The sequence below is a fragment of the Sceloporus occidentalis genome, unplaced genomic scaffold (genome assembly GCF_023333645.1).
Source record: "Sceloporus occidentalis isolate IW3139 unplaced genomic scaffold, rSceOcc1.0.p SCAF_4, whole genome shotgun sequence".
NCBI lineage: Eukaryota > Metazoa > Chordata > Lepidosauria > Squamata > Phrynosomatidae > Sceloporus > Sceloporus occidentalis.
Genome location: NW_028316984.1, coordinates 159,160,984 through 159,184,045, shown reverse-complemented (window position 1 = coordinate 159,184,045; position 23,062 = coordinate 159,160,984). Strand labels below are relative to the sequence as shown.

At 40.4% G+C, this 23,062-nt stretch overlaps 1 protein-coding gene across 3 annotated transcripts in view; it reads left to right on the top strand.

The window, feature by feature from the left end:
* Window positions 1-10,043, top strand: part of BAZ1A (bromodomain adjacent to zinc finger domain 1A) — a 64,153-nt gene extending 54,110 nt beyond the window's left edge. For 2 of the 3 annotated variants that reach the window (XM_089522100.1, XM_089522099.1), the window contains 7 exons: window positions 1,101-1,181; window positions 2,458-2,705; window positions 2,792-3,015; window positions 4,933-5,414; window positions 6,271-6,413; window positions 8,729-8,816; window positions 9,140-10,043. In XM_089522100.1, coding sequence (XP_089378226.1) covers window positions 1,101-1,181; window positions 2,458-2,705; window positions 2,792-3,015; window positions 4,933-5,414; window positions 6,271-6,413; window positions 8,729-8,816; window positions 9,140-9,330 — 1,457 coding nt within the window. In that variant the 3' untranslated portion in view covers window positions 9,331-10,043. Of the gene's footprint in view, window positions 1-1,100; window positions 1,182-2,457; window positions 2,706-2,791; window positions 3,016-4,932; window positions 5,415-5,696; window positions 5,741-6,270; window positions 6,414-8,728; window positions 8,817-9,139 lie in introns of those variants that run through there. The other variant, XM_089522101.1, reaches the window with a different exon arrangement.
* The last annotated feature ends 13,019 nt before the right edge of the window (window positions 10,044-23,062 follow it).

Here is a 23,062-nt window from a genome sequence, read left to right as displayed (position 1 = left end):
TAAGACATCACTACTACTTTCAAAAGAGAAAGCACCTGTTGCAGTCTGTATCATGCTACCACTGTCTTACAGTTATATGAGGAGTGTGGGTCACAATAAATAAACTGTACTATGGTGGCAAAAATGTTTTATGTGATGGAATTGCCATAATAATAATAATAATAGAACCCTGGCAAAATCCCAAATATTCATTTAGATGTATCTTATATTTAGCTGAGTACTGTGTTCTCAACAACATGATTCATATTCCTATGAACTTCCTTCTGTCTCTTGCATATTTTGCAGAAATAACTAAACAAACATTAAATATATTTCATGAAAAGGAGATCATTTCTCCACTTAATGTAGCTCTCAGAAACTGTAACAAGTGAACCAAAATTACTGTCCCTTGCATGAAAGACAGATTGCCTCTTAACATAACTTGAAAACTGCAACAACTGATTCTGTAACTAATGTTTCCATTTGCTACATAAAGAAAAGGTTCACAATCAGGACAATAGAACTGTTTGTTACAACTAAGAATTAAATGTTTTCATTTACTATTATGATAGTACAGTGCGTCCATGTTATACGCAGGTGCGCCTTACGTGGCTTTCAGCATATGCTGGAAGCTGCTTCAAAAAAACCCCTGGTGCGCCCCGGAAGAAATAATGAGTCACGCGCTGTGCGCATGAGCCCTATTATGCGTTTTTCCCTTATGGGGGGGTCCAGAATGGATCCCCCACATAAGGGAAGGTCCCACAACAAAAATCGCCACACTCACAGTTGGAAGAGACCGCAAGAGCCACCCATGCAAGAATATACAATCAGAGCATCCCGAACAGATGATCATCCAGCCTCTGTTTAAAAACCTCCAAAGAAGGAGACTCTACCACTCTCTCAGGCAGCGTGTTCTACTTCCAAACAGCTCTTACCATCAGAAAGTTCTTCTTAATGTGTGTGCTAACTGGTTTCATATCAGGATTTCCCCCCATGTTATTGTAAATTCTGTTTTACAGCTACAATGTCAATAAAATGTACTTTTCAGGAGATGGAGTGAGCATGCTCATGAATTATATTCCCAAACCAGGCAAGAAATAACTATGTGCATTTATCACTAGGCGATGCAGAAGAAAATAAGAGAGACCAAAAAGGAGACAAAAGGAAGAAGAGAGAAGAAGATCAGTCTGGTCAGAAAGATGGTAAATTATTTACATTATTCTATATATGAACACAGTGTACCACTTTATTGTGGCCATCTGCTTGTGAGCAATAAGAACTGACATATTTATAAATGGCTTCTATATATTTTTATGACTTTGTAATGGTTGATTTAATAACCATTTTTTCTGTTAATGAATTCTTGTGAAACAAAAAGAAGGGACATTTGGAGAAATACAAGAAATGTTTGTTTGTTTGTTTTTTAAAAAAAAACCAAAACCCTAAGGCATCAAGAAGAAAAATGGAAAGTTGAGGAGAGCTGCATGGGAGTGAAATGGGTTGCTGGAAGTAGATATGGCACTCTGCAAGTCCTGCTTAGGAGATGAGATGAGAATACACTGCTTTGTTACAGATACAGTTTGGTGTGTACATTTGGAATGGATAAATGCACGTTTGGCAATGGCCACTGCTTTAGATGTATAATTTATGGCAACAAATTCTCTTAATATATTTTTCATCATATAAAGATCTTCTCTTAGGGGCAAAGCAAATGTCCCCGTAGGAACAGTCTCCAGCAATACCACACTAGGACTGCAGCAACTGCATGCCCTGCTTCTAAAGCAGGTCACCACCATGGTCCCAAGTCAGCACTTCCAGGAGCCAGGTCTCCTTAAAGGTCCAGCATTTACTCCTTTAGCACAGCTTCAGAGTGGCTTCCAGCTGCTTTGGGGGTTTGCATCATATAAACGCCATGCCCTCAGTTTCTGGGAAGCTGATTTATTTGATCCATGCATTTTTGGCCTTTGTCTGTCTTAACACATATTGCCCATTGATTTCATTAGGTGATTCTGTGCTCAGTTTGCTTGAAATAAAAACTCATTAGCTTTCCCTCATAGGTTACATGCTCCAACCTTGACCTTACTGGTCCTGTTCCGCCCTATTTCACCTCTCACTTTTTCACTTTTTTAAGATGATGTAATCAAAACTATACAGATATTCCAAATGTAATCACATAGCAGAGTAATAGAAAGGTTCTGCAATACTAGTAGTTCTACTTTCATATTCTTCTATTGCTGCTCTTTGCCTTCACCTGTTTGATTAGTTTTTGATTCCTAAGCAGACCAGTCCTCTTATTCCATGACTATGTTTAGATTTCTTATCAAAAGCTTTTTGGAGGTCCAGGTGTTCTACCAAATCATATGTCTTGATACTCAGAAAAATTAAACTCATACTGAAGCAGAAATTATCTTTGTAAAAGCCAATTTGATTTCCCCCCGACAAAGCATAACTGCTTTTTTTGTTTTGTCCGTTGCTAAGATGCCAGTGATAGTGGCCGTTCCCACAAAACAGTATTGGACCGCTGGAAGGAATCGTTGCTTGCTTCTGCTAGCCTGTCTCAAGTCTTTCTTCACCTCTCTACACTGGAACGAAGTATAATCTGGTCTAAATCCATTTTAAATGCTCGTTGCAAAATGTGCAGAAAGAAAGGAGATGCTGAAAGCATGGTGTTGTGTGATGGCTGTGATCGAGGCTATCATATATACTGTATAAGACCCAAACTTAAGGTAACCATGCATTTTAATTTGAAAAATAATACTTGTGATCTTAAGCGGTGGTGGGGTTTTGCTAATTCATGCTAGCTCTTTGTTAGGCTGTTCCAGATGGAGATTGGCTTTGTCCAGAATGTCGACCAAAGCAACGTTCTAGGCGCCTTTCATCCCGTCAAAGACCTTCTGTGGAAAGTGATGAAGAGGCAGAAGAACAAACTGAAGATGACATAGATGAAGCTAGTTATGAGGGAATAAGCGAAGAGGATGATGATGAAGATGAAGATGATGGTGATGATTCTGATTCTCAAGATGAGGATGACCAAAGGTAAAATGGGCTTAGTCAACATTTTAAATAAACTGAGCACAAAGTTCAATATCACCACTGATGTCAGTGGGTGCCATTCTTTCTGATTCTCTTATCCCATCTTTGCACCTCCTTGAGTGCAGTCTCATATTTTCAGTTTTCAAAAACAAATTGGCATTCTAGAACTTGTAGATTTATCGTTATAAAATCATTGTACTGTCTTAATAAGTTTGCATACATGTCTTCGGCCACCCAGTAAAGAACAAACATGTGCTGAAGAAAGTTGTTGCCAGTAACATGTTGATAAATGATTAATTTATCCAGGGAGGTATAACTTGTTCAATTGTTGCTGTTGCTGTTCACTCTGTGTCTTTCTTGATTTTAAAAATTCACTTGTAATAGAATTTTTAGAAGATAGTGAATTACACAGTATTTGAAGGTTCTTCCTTTAAGTCAGTTTCTTCATGAACTGGAATATTTGCAGCTATTAATACTTTTTTTGATTGATAATTTTCTTTGTAGCAGAGTGTACAGAGATGGAACTTGCACTAAATTTCATTTATCCTGAAGAATCACATGCATGCAGTTTGTGGTGCTCTTAAATCCAGATTTTTCACTGAAGGCCAAATTAGTGTTAGTGTCTCAGAGTAACTCCCACCAGCTAGTGCTGCTATATCATCTGATACTTCTCCTGGATAAGATGACCCTGATGTAATTATCAGTTTAGACTACAGCCAACATTGAATATAGTGAAATATTATCTAATTCAAAATGTAGTTACAAGTTTTTGGCTGGGACCAGTATGTGAAACCATACACCATTTTTAAGTGTATGCACTAGTAATTTGTCTGTCTGTAAGTAACAGGAACTTATTTTGGTAACTCTGTATAGCTTGGGTCCAGGGTAATTCATGAAAAACTCCCCATTTATTGGATTTTCCATGTCCTGAAACCTTAATGAAGGACCTTCTTTAGTTAAAGTGTGACACTTGGCAATTAGGTAGAGAGCCTTTTTAGTTTTAGATAATTTTATTTATGAAATGATTTCCTCTGAGAGGCTTGTCTGGTGCCTACTTCACTATCTTTTTAGTACTAGCCAGAGACTTTTCTTTTTTCTCAGGCCTTTATATACTGTGACAGCTTTAGCTGCTGTTTACATCTATTTTAATTTTTATGGCTACCCTAAGATGGTTATATGAAAGAGTAATGTGTATATTTAAAAAATAAAGACATTAATAATAATAATAAAATTTATTTCTATTTCCCGCCTCTCCCTGCGGATCAAGGTGGCATTACAGCAGTCAGCAAATTTCAACAATAAAAACATGTGCCCTGGTGGCGCAGTGGTTAAATGCCTGTACTGCAGCCATTCACTCAAAACCACAAGGTTGCGAGTTCAAGACCAGCAAAAGGGCCCAAGCTCGACTCAGGCTTGCATCCTTCCGAGGTCGCTAAAATGAGTACTCAGACTGTTGGGGGCAAATTAGCTTACTTGCTAATTAGCTTACTTGCTGTTCACCGCTATGATCTTTGGAATAGCGGTATATAAATAAAACAAATTATTATTATTATTATGTATATATTACTATCATTAAAATACAGTTGGTCGACTCTCCGTAAAAAAATACAATACTAACAGAGGTGAGAATTTAACAGCAGGTTTGTTGGGTAGGCTCGCCAGAAGAGATCTGACTTCAGTGCCTTCTTGAAATCATCCAAGGTGTTAATAAGACGGCTCTCTTCTGGCAAATCATCCCACAACTTGGGGGCCAGGGCAAGAAATTAGTGGTGCAATTCTCCCATGGGGGGGGGAGCTAGTTGAGTTCATTTATATGGTTTTGTTCATTTATATAGAATTTGAGTATAGAATTATGCACTTTTAAGGCTACAGACAAGAAAGGATGCTGTAGCACATTAATATTTGTGTAACTATTTGCAGCTTACCCAGATCAGGAAAACCTCAGGTAAAACTTGCTTTAAGAACAAGAACTGCAAAACTTACTACCACCATTTCAAGGCAATGCAGCCAGCCACAGAGTACTGGAAGATACAGTTCTAGGAGTCAGCAGAATACACCTAAATCAACTGGATCTTACAAAGCTACTGGGAAAGTGATTAGAAAAACAAAGTCTGCTCCTCCATCTGTAACAAAATCATCACGACCTAACAGCCGTACTACTCGTCACAATCGCAGTTTGCTACAAGCAGATGCATTCATAGAGTTAACCAGTCCACGAAGGCAACGCAGAGGAAGGAAAACAGCAGATAATACTCCTGCTAGCAGTCCTTTGAATTCTCTTGGCTTCAGAATTGTTGACACTGTGGTATCAAGTGAAAAGAAAAGCCCTCAAGTTCCTATAGTAAAAAATCATTTGCTGGATTCAGAGCCCAAAAGGAGGGGTAGGAAACGACAACTTACAGGTATGTTGAATCCTTTAATTATAATAGTATTGGCTATAGAACAAATCAGTTCATTTTGGGATTTCAGATCTTGGCTGTCTAATGAAATAGGTCATTGTGGCCCCACCTTGATGCATTTTAAAACCTGTCTGGAGTGGGAGCCCAGTTAAGCTAGAAAACAGAAAATTCCAGAGTAACACAAAGTCTTTAGAAAAGGTATCTAGGGTAAATGGATGAGGGTGGTTGGTTGAACTTTGTATATGAGATGATGTCATTGTTCTCTTTTCCTCATGCTTACTGAAGTGCCTGGGAGGAAGCTTCTCACTTTGAAACAAACAAAATCTAGGGTCTGTAAATACCTGAAATAGACAAAAGTAGTGAAACATCCTTGAAGAAGTTGTGTGTGTGTGTGTGTGTGTGTGTGTGTGTATGGTCATTACTGTATAAACTCGTGTATAAGTCAAGCTCATATACAAGTCAAGGGCAGGTTTTAAAGCTAAAATTATGACTTGCTATGATCCATGGATAAGTGGAGAGTAAAACTCAATTATGTAACAAACAAATATTTTCCTCTTCTTTAAGGGCTGCCTTTCTTTCTCTAGTTTGGGCAAGGGAGTGGTATTGGAGTGGGAGCAATGCTTCCATGTTCCACTATGCCCATAGGGACTTCTCGCCTATGTCTCTTGTCTACCTTTCTGCTGGATCTCTGTTTTAGCACTGACTCATATAAAGATTGACCCCAAGTTTTTGGGGATTGTTTTTTAGTCAAATTTATTTTTTTACTTATATACGAGTATATATGGTATTAACTTATTTAATATCCTGCCTTTCTTCCAAAATGGATAAAATAATTTGTTTTTTGGCTCTTTTTCTCTAGAACCTTCTCAAATGCCATTGAATAGGAGGAGTTCAGGACGCCAGGGTGGAGTACATGAATTATCTGCTTTTGAACAGCTTGTTGTGGAACTAGTACGTCATGATGACAGCTGGCCTTTCATGAAGTTAGTTTCTAAAATCCAGGTAATTATGCTAGTTTCATCCAATACTAGGCTTAGGTTAAATGATTAAGATAAAATCCTGTGAGTAGAGGAGCAATGTTGTCACAGGAATTGCAAATGTTTATCCTTGTAGAAAAGAATATTTTAGTTTATACTGTTACCAGAGAACTCTTTTAAGTGGGATATATAAGAAACTGGTAAGACTGTTGCTCACATGAGGCTTTTGCATCTTATTTGTTATTGTGAGACACAGTCTGCATACTTGAGAAACAAATGGTATATAATATTGTATTTGTCCCCCAAAATTCTTGCTGTTCAATCCTCAGTTGCTTTTGAATGATGCAGAAAAAATGTAGTAAAACCAAATTATGGAATATCAGTGGAAGAAGTACTTTTGTTTTCATTAAAAGGTGCTAGTATGTCATGAGATGATACGATTAGCAGATTTTAAAAATCTGCTTGATACTGAATTCTGTTAAATATACTTTCATAGCTACATAAAACATAAGATCTTCTGACCAATCAATGATAGGTAGCTGTACATGTATCTACAAATACCATAGAATTTTCTAATACAAAATGAATACACTACAATACTTCCTGTCAGAAAGGCCCCATCATTGTATATGCCCAGAAAGGATATTGGTTTGAATTTGTGGAGATGATGTGCACAGTTATAAAATCAACTGTATTGTATTAATTAATTGTAAGAGAATGGTCAGTAACTGATTCTGAAATTATTGACAATGGAAAGTGAAACCTTGAAGTGGAAGCCTTGAAGCTTTCATAGACTTCAGTCTACTTTCTTACATGTTTTAGTGGTAGTTCACTATCATTCTTAAAGTGTTCAGGTGGAACAGCAAAGTACCATACACATTTGTAGCATATTCTGAATTTCACACTTGAAAAATAGCCCGATAGATGGATCAGTTTCCTGTCACACACCTCTTTATTCACAGCCCTGTGCTCTTTTGGCAACTGCCTGGTATGATAAGTTCCTTCATTTCAATTCTGGGATAGCTGCAATCACATGACTTGAGGAGCCTGATTCTCTTTCTCACTCACTCTTCCACCTCCCCCTTGCTATTCTAAAGCAGGCTAACTTTAGGGTGAAACAGATGCCCTGAAGAGGCAGCGTGACACCACCTCTGAGACAGCTGGATTGGGGCTGCAGCATCCATACACCGCAGCCCCAATCCAGCCAGCTTCTACCTCAAATAGGGGTAGAAAAAGCCACCCCTTTGCCTCTAGAGCAGTAGTTCCCAACCTGTGGGTTGGGACCCCTTTGGGGGTCGAATGACCCTTTCATGGGGGTCGCCAAAGACCATTGGAAAACACCTATTTAATTACAGTTATGAAGTAGCAATGAAAATAATTTCATGGGTTTGGGTCACCACAACATGAGGAACTGTATTAAAGGGTTGTGGCATTAGGAAGGTTGGGAACCACTGCTCTAGAGCTTTTCACTGGCTCTGATGCAAGTGGTGTCTGAATGCCATGCCACCAAATCACCTGGAAGCTGGAAGGCATATAATCACCAGCATAGCTTCCGAGCGACTCGAGGGCATGGCGTGTCTAAACACCACACCCCTAAGCTGGCTGGATTTACCAGGCCCTCTATTTTGGCCCTTTGTGTCTTTCATTTATTTAACAGATCATCCTGGCAGAGAGAGAGGGTGATGATGGAAAAGAGATCCTGGCAGAGAGATGTTGGGAAAGGGAGAGGGAGATTGCCCTGTCAGAGAGAGAGAGAAAGAGAGATGGAAAGATCCTGAGGTCTGGTGGATTGGGGGCAAGGGGCGGGAAAGGCAATGAGTCAGCCTGCTTTGGAATAGCAAAGGGGAGGGGGAGAGGATGAGAATCAGACCCCCCTATGCCATGTGACCCCAATCTCGGAACTGCCATGGGAGGAACTTTATGTGCTTGAGAACAAATGACACAGCAGCACGTTTGAGAGCTTGTTAACAGTTCCTCCCATGAATTTTAACTACACTTAGGAGGCACAGCGGCAACAAGTGGGAGGCAATGTTGTGCAGTAACTACCAGGCAAAAGTGCTTTTATCCTGTTAAGAATCCGTTTTAATCTTATGTGATAATCTCCTTGGAGGTCTCTCATACACATAGTCTCCATTGATTGAAGTAACAAACCAAAAGTTAGATCTACTAAATAAATGGGATTTACATAAATGTTTTAACATTCAGCAGTTGATTCAATGGATCTGTTCTAGCTGAGGTTAGCAATTGGATTTAAACGTAGTAAGAGTCTACTTTTTTTTAATATTACTGGATTATAATAATGACACACTTAATATTTTATGCTTCTTTACAAAAATGCAGGTGCCAGATTATTATGATATCATCAAAAGACCAATTGCCTTAAACATAATCCGTGAAAAAGTGAACAAATGTGAATACAAACTAGCCTGTAAGTAAAATTGCCCAACTAATCTTATTTTTTTTAACTTTATAACTTTTATAACAGTTTAATTTACATAGCACCTCAGTGGATTTAGAATAATGAATATTTCCAAGCAAGGATGTACATTTTATGTACTGCAAGAAACCTTCAGTTCCCTGTGAGGACATTAGGGCTGGATTTCCCAGCAGTAGACATTCACGTGACTAAGCATAATTTAGTTCTAGATGGAATGTTGGAGAGACTGATAGAAACCGTAACTTTGGATACTGTTTTCATAGACAATGTGTAATATTTATGCACTAAAGGCCTATTTGTATTTCTCTTTATAGCGGAATTCATTGAAGATGTTGAGCTGATGTTTTCAAATTGCTTTGAGTATAATCCACGTAATACAAGTGAAGCAAAGGCTGGAACAAGACTCCAGGCATTTTTTCATATTCAGGCTCAAAAGCTTGGATTTCCAGTTGCATCTGGTTACACGGACCATGCTTCTCCAGCAACCAAGAAATCACGAATCTAACCTTTTCCTTCTAAAGGACATTAAATAATCTACTTCATTTTCATGGAAAATGAAACACTGAAATCATGCAGCTATACAAAGCAATAACATCTGCCACACCTTGGAGGTGTGGCCTGCACTATGCTCTCAGTTTATTATGCACTCAGGAGAATGTAGGAAAGATGATCTTTGCTACAGTTTTGTTCAGTGTCTAATACTTTTGATAGATAGGTATTGAATAACAGTACTGGTTTACAGTAGCTTTTGTATTTTTAAAGACCAATTTTTATGTCCAAAAGCCTTCCAGAATATTTTTTCAGCACAAGGAAATATTGTCATATTCTTTAGATTTTGTAGGGTCTGTGACATGTTTTGTGAAGGTTCTATTTAGAAAAAAATCATCTCCATCATAATGGACAAATTAAAAGTCTAAAGTCATTTGACTACAAGTTTTTGACACTACGCAAATGAGTGTGATTTTATATTCTTTAAATTACTGTGCCAGTGCTAGTTGGAAAGATTCAGTCTTACTTTATTAAATAGATATTTATTTAGCATTCAAATAATTTGTGAATTTGTTTTTGTATTTATAAAAAAATCCTTTGAGGATATAAAAATCCTTAACATTGTTTTCTTTGTGTTTTGTTTATATTTCAAATGAACAATTAATTGTCCTCTTTCTATAGGACAGTTCTTCCAGCACTATATGTTTATACAGTTTTTGTGTGTAAAATAAAAATAAAGTAAGACCATTTTCAAAATTTTGCTTTCTTCTCTGTGTACTACTGGATGCACCATTCTTGGCTGAAGCTGAGAGTAGATGGCAGGATTGATTGCTACTGCCAAGATACAGCAACAGTGTTTTTAAATGATGTGTACTATATTAATGTTTGACACTGTTTCACAGTGGACTGTCCCAATGCTTGTGTCCATACTATTCATCAGGTGTCTTGGGAACAACTAATTTATTTTTCTAAATTCTGTTTGTTTTGTAGGGGGAGCCTTCAGAAATAATTTGTTGTTGTGGTGGTGGTGGTGGTGTTCCTTCAACTTGTTTCTGACTTACAGTGACCTATCATGGGGTTTTCCTGGTAAGATTTATTCAGAGGGGGTTTGCCTTTGCCTCCTTATCAGGCTGAGAGATTGTTACCTGCTTGAGGTCACCCACTGGGTTTCCATGGTCAAGTAGGGATTCGAACTCTGGTCTCCAGAGTCACAGTCCAATGCTCAAACTGCTACGCCGTGCTGATGTCAGTAATTAGTCAACAATAAAATTAGTTTTATCTGAATGTCTTAAGTAATTCTGACATTTCTCTGGATATAAGAGGACAGATATGTTAAGAGTCCAAATGAATCCAAATCTGTGTTTTTCAGGGGCACACTGTAATGTAGCCATAAAGAGCCATACAGGGAATAATATTTGAAAAGGATTGTAAGCCAAAAAGGAGAGAGATTGGGGAACAGAGTGGCTGTTGTAAAATAAGAGGGCAGTCTCTAATGAAGTCTTGGTGAAAAAATTGGCAGATACTAACCAATTTGCCTGGAAGCTGTGATTGGATAGCTGTCTGCTACTTCAAGATTCAGATGCTATGTCTGAATACCAGTTGCCTGGGGAATATTTATCAGGAAAACACTGTTGCCCTCACGTCCTGTTTGTGGGCTTCCCATAGGGATCTGGTTGACCACCTGGGAGTGCAGGATCCAGAATGAGAAAAGCATTTGATTTGATTCAGTCAGGGTCTGTTTATGTTCTTCTGATTGTCTAGGATATTGGGGGCGGCACCAATGAAAGCAGACAGTTGCTGAAGTTAAAATATTGATCCATATGTTATGCACTCTGAATACACTTCTTTTGGACTGTAAGCATTTGATAGGTGAGGAGGCATGTCACAGGCTGATCCTCTGGGAAGTCTACAAGGGACTTCATCAGAAATTTGTTCTCTTCTGGCTGCAAGGTTACGTTGTTCTTTGGAACCAGGGTCTTGGTGCTGCTTTTCCTTTTCCATTCAAAACTTGCTGACAAGATACCCCCAAGATAACTTTCTTTGTCACCAACAGCTCTCAGAAGTGTATCATATTTCTCAGCACTTCTATGGATAGATCATCTTATTCAAAATATTTCTGACACAGCATTAGCCTTGTAGTATTTGTTATTCCTTGTTCATCAAGCTCCTTTGCAAAAAGTTTTGTTCTAGTCACACACCTCAGTATAGATTAGTGTTGAATAGCTCTAAAAAGATGAATTGTTGACAGCACTGGTATCACATTGAAAGTCTTCTAGGTCTGCAACGTAGGGTTTTGATATTTTTTTCGTATCCATCAGTAGCCTGCTGGCATATAGGAGAGGATATGAAATATTTAATTGCAACTTCTCTGACTCACACAAATGTATCCCATGCCACAGAATGTTCCAAAGCGGAGTAGGTTTTGGTTGTAACCCTGTCCCTTCGGGTACCAACATGTCGTCCCCATCTTCAAAGAGGGGAAAAAGAGGATCCCAGCAATTACCACCAGTTAGCCCTGACATCAATACCAGGAATGATTTTAGAGATGACTCCTTCATTCTGGAGAGAGGTGACCAGTGGGTGCCACAAGGTTCTGTGCTGGGCCCAGTGCTAATCAACATCTTTATTAGTGATTTGGATGAAGGAATAGGGGGCATGCTTATCAAATTTGCAGCCCAGAGGATAGAATCAAAATTCAAAATGACCTTGATAGATTAGAAAGTTGGGCCAAAACTTAACAAAATGAATTTCACCAGTGAGAAATGTAAGGTACTGCATTTAAGTAGAAAACATGAATAGATATAGGATGGGTGACACCTGGCTGAATGAAACTACGTGTGAAAGGGATCTAAGAGTCCAGGTATTGCACAAGCTGAACATGAATCAACAGTGCAATCAGTAGCTTAAAAGGCCAATTTTAGGCTGCCTCAATAAAAGTATAGATCAAGGGAAGTAATAGTGCCACTCTATTCTGCTTTGGTCAGGCCTCACCTGGAATACTGTGTCCAGTTCTGGGCATTACAATTGAAAAAGGATGTTGAGAAGATTCAGCATATCCAGAGGAGGTCAACCAAAATGGTGAAGGGTCTGGAAACCATGCCTTATGGGGAGAGACTGGGTGTGTTTAGCCTGGCAAAGAGAAGGTTAAGAGGTGATATGATCGCCCTGTTTAAATATTTGAAGGGGTGTCAGATGAAAGATGGGGCAAGCTTGTTTTTGCTGCTCCAGAGAATTAAGGCCAGAGCAATGGATTCAAGTTGGAGGGAAAGAGATTCTACATCAGCTTTAAAACCTTCCTGATAGTAAGAGTCATTTGACAGTGGAACATGTCAAACTTTAAGAAGAACTTCAGAGAATGGTGGAGTCTCCTTTGGAGGTCTCTGTCTCTCTCTCTCTTTCCCTCCTGCGCTTCCTCCTCTCTCTCTCTCTCTTTTTCCTTCTGCCCTTCCTCCTCTCGGGAAGGGAAGGCTGGGAAGGAGGAGGATGAGCCCCGCCCTCCCTTCCTTCCCTGAAGGGAAGGCTGGGAAGGAGGAGGACAACCCCCGCCCTCCCTTCTTTCCCTGTCCGTGGCTGTCAGCTGCGGCCTCCATCCGGGGAGCAGAGGAGGAGTTCCTCTTGAAGCTGGCTGGCCAATGGGGGCAGGCTGGAGCTCCAACAGCCCGCCCCCTGCCAGCAGCCATTGGCCAGCCAGCCCCAGGAGGAGAAACTCTTCCTATTTAGCCCTGCGCGCAGCCCTGCAGGCGCGTGCAGGGCTACAGGAAGGCGGCGGCGGCGCACTGTGTGTGGCCCGCCCTTCTCGGCAGCAGTACCGCCTGCAGCAATCGGCGGCAGGACCGGGCTGGGGCCAGTCCTGCCGCCTCGGTGGGCCGGATGTGGCCCGCGGGCCAGGGGTTGCCGACCCCTGGTTAAGAGAGACCTATTCCACAAAATCTGAGAAATCAAAGGAAAGTTCAAACCAAGGACCAGGGCACTCTTTGACAATAAAAATAACATAATTCACGATCAGGAAGGAATAAAAAGACATTGGATGCAATACACAGAAGTGTTGTATAAAAAAGATGGGGAAATTAAGGACACATGGAATGAACAGCCATATGAAGATTAACACCACATTCTAAAAAGCAAGGTGAGAGCTGCAATAAGGAAATGGCAAAATACAAATCACCAGGAACAGATGATATTCCAATCGAACTGCTGCAGCCCACATTGACAGAGTCAACTCTAGTGCTTAACCAACTTATGTCAACAGATATGGAAAACAAAATGGTGGCCAACAGATTGGAAATGAACAATATACATCCTCATCCTCAAAAAACGAGATACAAATGACTGCAGCAACTATGGGACCATAGCTCTAATCTCTCATGCAAGCAAAATTATGCTCAAAATTCTACAACATAGACTCCAACCATACATGGAGAGAGAAATTCCAGAGGTCCAAGTCAGGTTCAGGAAAGGAAAAGGCACTAGGGACCACATTGCACCAGGAAGTTCCAAAAGAAAACCAGCATGTGCTTTATAGACTATAGCAAAGCTTTTTACTGACCATGAAAGGCTATGGAACACCCTTAAAGACATGGGAGTGCCAACGCATCTGATAATCCTGATGAGGAATCTGTACTTAAGACAAGAGGCTACTGTCAGAACAGAGCATGGAGAAATCGAATAGTTCCCAATTGGCAAAGAATCAGACAAGGCTGCATCATGTCACCTTACCTGTTCAACATATATGTAGAACATACTGTAAGAAAAAACAGGCTTGGACACAGAAGAAGGAGTGAAAATAGGAGGAAGGAATATCATTGGTCACAATCCATGCTCTAGGTGCTGAATATAAAAAAATTATCCAATTCAAAAATATTTTAGGAAACCCAGAATTAGCCAATATTGTGAAAATAAACAGCCAGTGAATTTCATCAGAGGCCTTTTCAGAATCTAAAGAAATCACAGTTGAATGATCAGTCCTATCAGAGTTTAAAGCAATCTGATCCACAACCAATCGAGCAGTTCCCTGTCTATTTTGGATAAATCCCACCTGGTAAGGACTTACCAAATCTGAAATTACTTTTTGTAATCTGTTATCTAAAATAGCTTTCAATATTTGGATATCCACTTTAAGTAAGGATACAAGGTGGTAATTAGCGCAGCAAGCATAACCCTTACCAGGTTTAAGTATCAGGATAATTATCATTTAATTATGAAGAAAGGGAACTAGATTCTGCAATATATTTGTACAGCGCGCCTGCGCCATACGCGGGCGCGCCATACGCGGCCTTGAGCATACCGCTCAAGCCGCGGGGCAGAAGAGGCGGCGCATCCCATTCAATTGAATGGGCGGCGCGCCCGTTGCACCCCGCGCGCGCCTGCGCCCGCCGCGCACGAGCCCCATTGTTTCCAATGGGGCTCGAGCATAGGCGGAATTCGCCTTACGCGGAGGGATCCGGAACGGATCCCCCGCGTAAGGCGAGGACGGACTGTATAGTTGAAGCAGTGTTTTATATAGAGCTTAAGTTTTCCCAGGTTTTTGCCCATGATACAATTTTAAAATAAACAACAAACAAATGCCTACAGTCTGTCACAGATGACTGAACATACTACTGAGTGCTATAATTTTTTTAATGAGCTATATCTTTCTTTACCTCTTTAGTTATCAGAGTTCTTTCCAGCCCCAAGTCTTACATCCACCTTACTGTAGTACCATTAGTAAGTTTTCTCTGGTTATTGCTCATAATATGTTGCCAAATTAGCTATTTTATCACTATGTTTGTGATTTCTACTTCATGCTCAAGTTCAAATTTTACATGGAATTAAGCTTCAGGATAGGAACTAGACTATCCAATAGTTCCTCTGAGACATTAATCTGGCTGTAACCACTGACCTGTGTTATAAAACGTGGTTTAGGTATCTTAGGGTACTTCTGTTAGAACAGTAACAAGACCTCTGTTGATAATGTTTCTTCACTTATCGGAAACTTCCAGAGGGAAAATCACCCTTTATTTAACAACAGATATTCACGTTACAGTATCTGCAGACATAGTGTGATGTATGATATCCTTCCAGTGCTGTCCCAAAAAGCATTGGCACCAAAATAATGTAATTTCCTGGTTACCAAGTAGAGGATGCTGAAGCCATCCTCTTTATGTGAGAAAACACACTCTATATTTATTCCTCCAGACATAGAGAAAGCTCTGATTGCCATATTCATTGGAAGACCAGTCTGGTTACAATACTTCCCTTGTGCCTGGTAAAGGCTCCTGTGCAGGGCTTTGGTCCTCATATTCTTCTCCTCTTCATGGAACCCAGCGAGCACTTTGAAAATTATTAGAACCCTAAATTGTTTAACCCTGATTTTTATCAGTTATGCAGTCCTACAGCCTCTACACCTCTGAAACAATTTTCAGAATGGCTATAATTGTTATCAAACAAGGTACCTCTTTCCCATTAATATATGATTTAGGAAATGTCTCCCAGGTCCAGTTTTACCATTAAAGTTAGGCAGCAAACTCAGACAGCAGATAATGTGGGGACAGTTGGCCATGCCTCTAAAGGCCCCCTCGCTGGTTCCCCTATGTTGTAGGACACACGGCCTATCCTGAAGACATTAAACTAGGATGAAAATAGTGTGGTCTTCCAGATGTTGGATGCTAAGTCCTAGCAGCCTTAGCTAACATAGTAGTGAAGAATACTGGGAACTTCAGTCCAACAACATGGCTATAGTGGGCATAGGTCACAGTACGATCAAATATAGCAAGGATTCTGATGTAACTATTATGCAGCAGTGAAATTGTCTAAAAAGTCTCTCTTTGCCTGTGTTGTGCAACAGAGTATTGACTGTTGAGGAATCTCTTGTAATCAAGCAATGAGTAGAACCCTTTGTGACCTGCTGTGATAATTTGAAGACACAGTTGCTTATATTAACTCTGAAATTTACACCAGTCAGTGTTTGGAGAAGTGCTTAGTGTTTCATCTGGTTAGGTTTTTTCAGGGAGGGGGGATCAGTTTCAGTTGCTGCAGTCTTTGACCTAGGGCCCAAACAGACAGGCCAAAATAAAACTGCTTCGGGTCACTTTGGGGGCATGCTGTTTAAATACTGCATGTGTCTTAAGAGACCAGAAACCACGCCAAAGCCACACTCCAGTCCTAAGGACTAGAGTGCAGCCTTGGCATAGCTTCTGGCCTCTTAAGATGTGTGAGTCATTTAAACAGCATACCTCCAAAGTGACCTGAAGCAACTTTATTTTGGCCTGTATGTTCAGGTCCTTAGTCCATCCCATCACAAGTCACTTGATCCAGTGAGATGTCTGCACTGTGCACTGTATCTTGAAGAGGACCTTGTTACCCTGAGAATTTACTGTTTCATTCATAATACCCTCTTTTTTGATATGGTGCTTGCACATGTGGGTAAGCAATTTCAGTTGTACTTGGAAGAATCGCTACCTTGGTACATTTAAGCCTGATTTCAAGCCGGGGTATGGTACTGTAATAGCTTTGGTTGTCTTTAGCAACAATCATCCCTTAGTAAAGTTGAAGACAGAGAATTCTGCCCTGTTGATCTTCCTGGATCTTTCAATAGTTTTTGATACCACCGACCAGGTCATCTTACTAATCTGGGTCTATGGCATGACAGTAGGAGGCACTGTCATATGGTCTTACAATTTCTGTCTACATAGCCAGTTGAGAGCAGTACTGAGGGACTATTGTTCAGCTCACTGGATGTTAATATGTGTGTGCTATGGGCTTCCATCTTATCCAATAATAATAATAATAATGATAATGATAATAATATGTTTTATTTATATACTGCTATTCCAAAGATCATAGCGGTGAACAGCAAGTAAGCTAATTAGCAAGTAAGCTAATTTGCCCCCAACAGTCTGGGTACCCATTTTAGCGACCTCGGAAGGATGCAAACCTGAGTCGAGCTTGGGCCCTTTTGCTGGTCTTGAACTCACAACCTTGTGGTTTCGAGTGAATGGCTGCAGTACAGGCATTTAACCACTGCGCCACCAGGGCTCCATTACATTATGCTCTAATGTCTATATGAAGCCAAAATGAGAAATAATTAAAGTTTGGGGGTTGAGTGCCAACAGTATGCCAACAACACTCCACTCTGCTTCTCCTTGTGGGCTAACTAGAGCTGTACAGGTAGACCAGGATCTGGGTGATGTGATGGCTGGTTGAGGACAGAAACTGATACTGGATTCCACTAAAATTAGTGCTCTGTAGACTAGTGGTTGCCATATCCAGGGACTAGATAGGTGAGCTCTCCTGGACTCCGCTTTAAGGAACAGGTGTATAGTTTTGGGAGTACTCCTGGGGATCCATCTTTGTCAATGGAGGCCCAGGTGAACTCTGTGGCTTTGAATGCAGGAGGGGGGGAGGACTGACTGGTGGTTTTTAATGGCCACAGTAGTTCATACACCGGTAACTTCCCCAATTGAGCTACAGTAGGTTCTCTGTATCCATAGATTTTGCATCCACAGATTCAAACATCCACGGCTTGAATATATTTTTAAAAATAATGTTTAAATATTAAAAAGACACAATAAAAACAAATCTTGTTGAAGGATGAACAAAAGAAGAAATATTAATCATTTGAATCAATTGCTGGTGATTTTGCCATTTTATATAAGAGATACCATTTTAATGCATTATTGTATATAATGGGACTTGAGCATCTGTAGATTTTGGTATTTACAGGGCAGTCCTGGAAGAAAATCCCAGAGAATATCAAGGACCCAATGTACTGCAGTGCACTCTGTGTGGGATTACAACTGAAGACAATTCAGAAGTTGCAGCTAGCGTAATATGCACCTGCTAAATTGCTAACCGGAAACCATACAGAAACCATAAAATACCAGTCTGAAATGAATTGCATTGGCTGCCAGTATGCTTCTAGCCTGCATTCAATTTGCTGGTGATGACACTTAAAGCACTAAATGGCAAGAGAGCTCAAAACCTGAAAGAGCCTATTCCCCATATGCCCCTGCCCCAGATCTACTCTTAGATACTAGTCTGTGTCCCACCAATGGGAGAATGTGTTCTCTGCCCTGGTGCTTTGGTTGTGAAATGTCCATCCCTATGAGGCCTGACTGAAATCTGAATTGGCTTCTTTCTGGCACTAGCTTAAAACATAGCTTTATTATAAAAGGTTTTGAAGCTTTAACAATTTTGCCAAAATACACATTGTTTTTAAGCTGTTTGAATTTGTTCTGAGTGTTAATAGGTTTTTCAACCAGCAATTATTCCTCTGTTATAAATTTAAATGATTTAATCTAAGTTGATTTAAATATACTTTATCTTGTGAGATCTTGGTGATATGAAGCAGGATGTAAATATTTTAATTAAAAACATTTGGAGGTCTGCATCATTCCTAATCCTGCCATAAACTAACCTGCAGATTACCGCAGAGGAACGCATCTCTTCATCATTGCTGAAGCAAGTACAGCTTGGATGAGAAAGGATACCATCTTTTTTCTTTGTCTCAGAAGGCAAAAAGATTTAGCCAGCCCTGCCTGTATCCACTACTACCCAGTATCAGAATTCTGACATCTATTAAGATATCCTACATTCAAAATTGTGGTGCCACAAGAAACTACAGTTCCCAGAATTCCATAGCCCAAACCCTTGGCAGTTAAAGTAAAGTCAAATCAGATTATTTGTGTGAATGCAGCTAGTGATACCTTTATTGAGTGGTAGAGAGAGAGACCAAAAGAAGGAAAAAAAGAGGTTGGAGAGAAGGCTTGGCAAAAAAGGGGTCCTCAGAAAAGGTTGCCACAAAAGAGCCGTGGCCCTTCTCTAAGGTGAGGGCAGGGCGAGTGTATAATGATCTCTGTCTGGGCATCAACAGGGAAAGTGTGACCCTGTTGGTGCTCTTGGATATCTCAGCGGCCTTCAATACCATTGACCATGGTATCCTTCTGGAATGCCTGAGGAAGTTAGGTATCGGGGGCACTGCTTTGCAGTGCCTCAGTCCTACCTCTTGGGAAGATTCCAGATGGTGTTGCTTGGGGACAGTTATTTGTCCAAGAGGGAGCTCAAATTGGGCATCCCTCAAAGTACGATTCTGTCCCCAATGCTGTTTAACATTTACATGAAGCCTCTGTGAGAGATAGGAGACATGGGGCGCAGTGTTATCAGTACGCTGATGACACCCACATCTATTTTTCTATGTCTCTGACTGCTGCATTGACTGGCATCTCTCATCTGGATGAGGGAAAACAAACTCAAGTTGAATCCAGAGAAAACGGAGATGCTCGCGATAGGTACCCCAAATGCGGAGATGGAGCTTTGTCAACCAGTCCTGGACGGGGTCACACTTCCCCTAAAGGAAGAAGTTTGCAGTTTGGGAGTACTCCTGATTCCATCTCTAAAGCTGTCATTTCAGGTGGAGGCGATGGCCAGGAGTGCTTGGTACCTACATGGCTTGGGTCCAAGTTACTTGAAGGAATGCCTTTCCCTACACAATCCGCCCGCACTCTCAGAATATCAGGAAGAATTTATTAGAACAGCATAAGTCCAGGCTAACAACAACTTCTCATAGATCATTTATGGCTGCATTGCCTTGCCTCGTTCCCTTTTCCTCGCTGGGAGAAGAAAGGGTCCCAGTTGGAGCTGAGGAGGAGGAAGGACATAGAGAAGGGGGCCTTGTTGTTATTGTGTGCCTCCAAGTCGTTTTTGATTTATGCGACCCCATCATAAGAGGGTTTTCCTCTGTCAGGTTTCTTCAGAGGTGGTTTGTCATGGCTATCCTCTGAGGGAAGAATTAAAAGACACAGCTGTGTTAGTCTGAAACATCAATACACCAAGGGATCTTGTAGTACAGTGATTCCCAAACTCTGCCTTTCCAGATGTTTTGGACTTCAGCTCTCAGAATCCGAGACCATTGGCCAAGATGGCTGAGGCTTCTGGGAGCTGAAATCCAAAATGCTGGGAAGGCCAGAGTTTGGGAATCACTTCTGTAGCACTTTGGAGACTATTACTGAAAGAAAGAAAGTTGGTAGCATGAGCTTTCATAGATACAAAACACACTGTTGAAATAATCCAGTTTGAGACTGCTTTAATTGCCTTGGCTCAGCGCTAGGGAGTTTTGGGAACTGTAGTTTTGTGAGATATTTAGCTTCCTCTGTCAGAGAAAGTAGTGTTAGTAGTGTTTTTGTGGGTTTTTGAGCTATGTGGCCGTGTTCTGAAAAACTATGGATGCCGGCCATGAAAGCTTTTGACTTCACATTTATCTTTAGTGTTTTTTAGCTTTTATTTGGCCTTACGTTTTTCTTGAGGAGGAGGAGAAGTAATGTTTTGAGCCTTATCCTTGGGTATAACCATGGCCTACCCCCAACAGCAACCTGTCCTCCATTTTGTGGTGCCTCGTCCTCCTTTGCCGTTGGGACATCTGCTCTTCACATACAATGGAGATTATCACATGGGGGGTATCCTGTCCTTGTCTTGTTCCTATCCCCTCCTTCTCATGCAATTGCGGGGAGGACTTTCGGACGATGTCGTGCAAATCCTATCACTAACCTGTCCAAAAAGCGTGATTGACAATGATCATGCAAAAAGAGGTTTAGGTAACGTTCCGTGGATCCCATCATTAACCTGTCATTAAAGCGATATTAGCCAGCATTTTGTAATAATGGAAGTTTGCGTTACTGCAATGCTGTATTAATGATGGGTTAACAGTGGAATCTGTGCTACGATTTGCTAGATTACTGCCCTACACTCTTATAGTGCTGCTATTCCACTTTGACTGCTCTGGCTGCCTCCTGTTGCATTCTGAAGCTCGTAGTTCAGCTCTCTGGCAGAGAATTCCACATTTGTTGTTTTGTTGTTGATCTCAACTGATGGCTAACCTGTAGATGAGACATCTCCAAGACTCCCTATGCTCCACTGCTCTGCTCAGGTCCTGCAAATTCATATCCATTACCTCCTTAATAGAGTCCATTTATCTAGCATGTGGCCTTCCTCTCTTTCTGCTCCCCTTCACCTTTCCTAGTATTATTTTTTTTCCAATGAGTTGTGCATTCTCATGATGTGTCCAAAGTACAGCAGCCTCAGTCTTGCTATCTTGGCTTCCAGAGAGATTTCTAGTTTGATCTGCTCTAGGACCCATTTGTTTGTCCTTTTGGCTATCCATGGGATCCTCAGCACTCCTCTGCAGCACCACATCTCAGATGAATGGATTTTCCTCCTATCTTCTTTCTTGACTGTCCAGCTCTCACATCCATACATGGCAATAGGGAATGCAATGGCTTGTATGATTCTAAATTTTGTGCTGAGTTGTGTATCTTTGCATTTTAGAATCTTTTCTAGTTCATAGCCACCTTCCCCATTCTTAGGTCTTCTTCTGATTTCCTGACTGCAGTCCCCACTCTGGTCAATATTTGATCCCAGATAGGATAACTTTTTAACCATTTCTATTTCTGCGTTGCCTAGGTTTAATCTGCATAAATTTTTGGTAATCATCCATGCGTTTTTTTTACTCTTGGGATTTCAGTGACAACGCAGCAGCATTTCCAATGTTGCCGCTTCATTTGTGCGACTGCGTGTGGTAATAATTCATGCATCTTTTTATTTTACGGATTTCAGCGACAGTGCAGCATTTTGCTGCTTTAATACTGTTAATATAGCATTTTAATATTGTTGTAAGTTGCTTTGATCATATTGGAGAGGAGGGGTATAAATACTTTTTATTATTATTATTTTCCTGAATTGAATGAGTCCTCCCCACTCTATGTATATCTACGTATGTATTATGCTACCACTTGGTCCATTAGATCATTGTTATTAATAGTATTTAACCACACTAATGTTAAAATGTAATATGTTTAATTCTTTTATAAGGGGGGGGGAGGTAAGACATAGTATTGTTTATGTAGTATATATTGTACATGGGTTCCGTTTTAAATATGTAAGCCACTTTGATTGCCTTTGTAGCAGAAAAGTGGGGTATAAATGAAAGATTTATTAATTATTATTTATTTATCATTTGCTCAATTAGTCGCCATTTTCCGCTTTACTTGTGGGATGCTTTATATAAATAAATGTGTGTGTGTGTGTGTGTGTGTGTATATATATATATATGTTGCAATATTATTGCATGGAACTATAATGTCAAAACATAGAAATACCTGTTCTGCATTATTTTGATTGAAAAAAAGGGGGCTTTAATGTCTCTTTAATGCCGAAATTTAGCCCCTGGTGTGTGATAAAACTCCTCCTGAAAGGAGAGACTCCCCTTCGGTGTTAACTGTTGGGCTGATGAAGAGATTTGACATTTGATGTATATGATATTCACTATCATCTATTTTTACTTCCTCTTGTAATTATTTTACACATCATCGCTTGGAGGCCTTCAACTTCTCCATTTTCACCCGTACACTTTTCTATCTTTCAGCTCATCATATTGCTTTATCTTTTATTTAGACCTCTATAGTGTGTTTATAAGTTGAGTGCATTTTAAGGCGTCCGTAGTACTTGTACGTATATTGTATTTTATTAATATCTTATTCTATTGCTTTCTTTTTATCCTCTCTATGGGCTTCTCTGTAGAATGTTATTGTATGTGTCACTATGCTTTGAGGATTCAATAAACATTGACTGATTGATTGATAGAGAGTCTCCCCTCCTCATTGGGGACAATGGAGAGGCCTAGGAGGCGGAGGAGGAGGAGGACGGAGGGAGGGAGGCCTTTCCCTTCTCCTCCTCCTTCTCCCTCACAGTCTTCGCCCTGGGCCCGCCTCCCCTTCCCT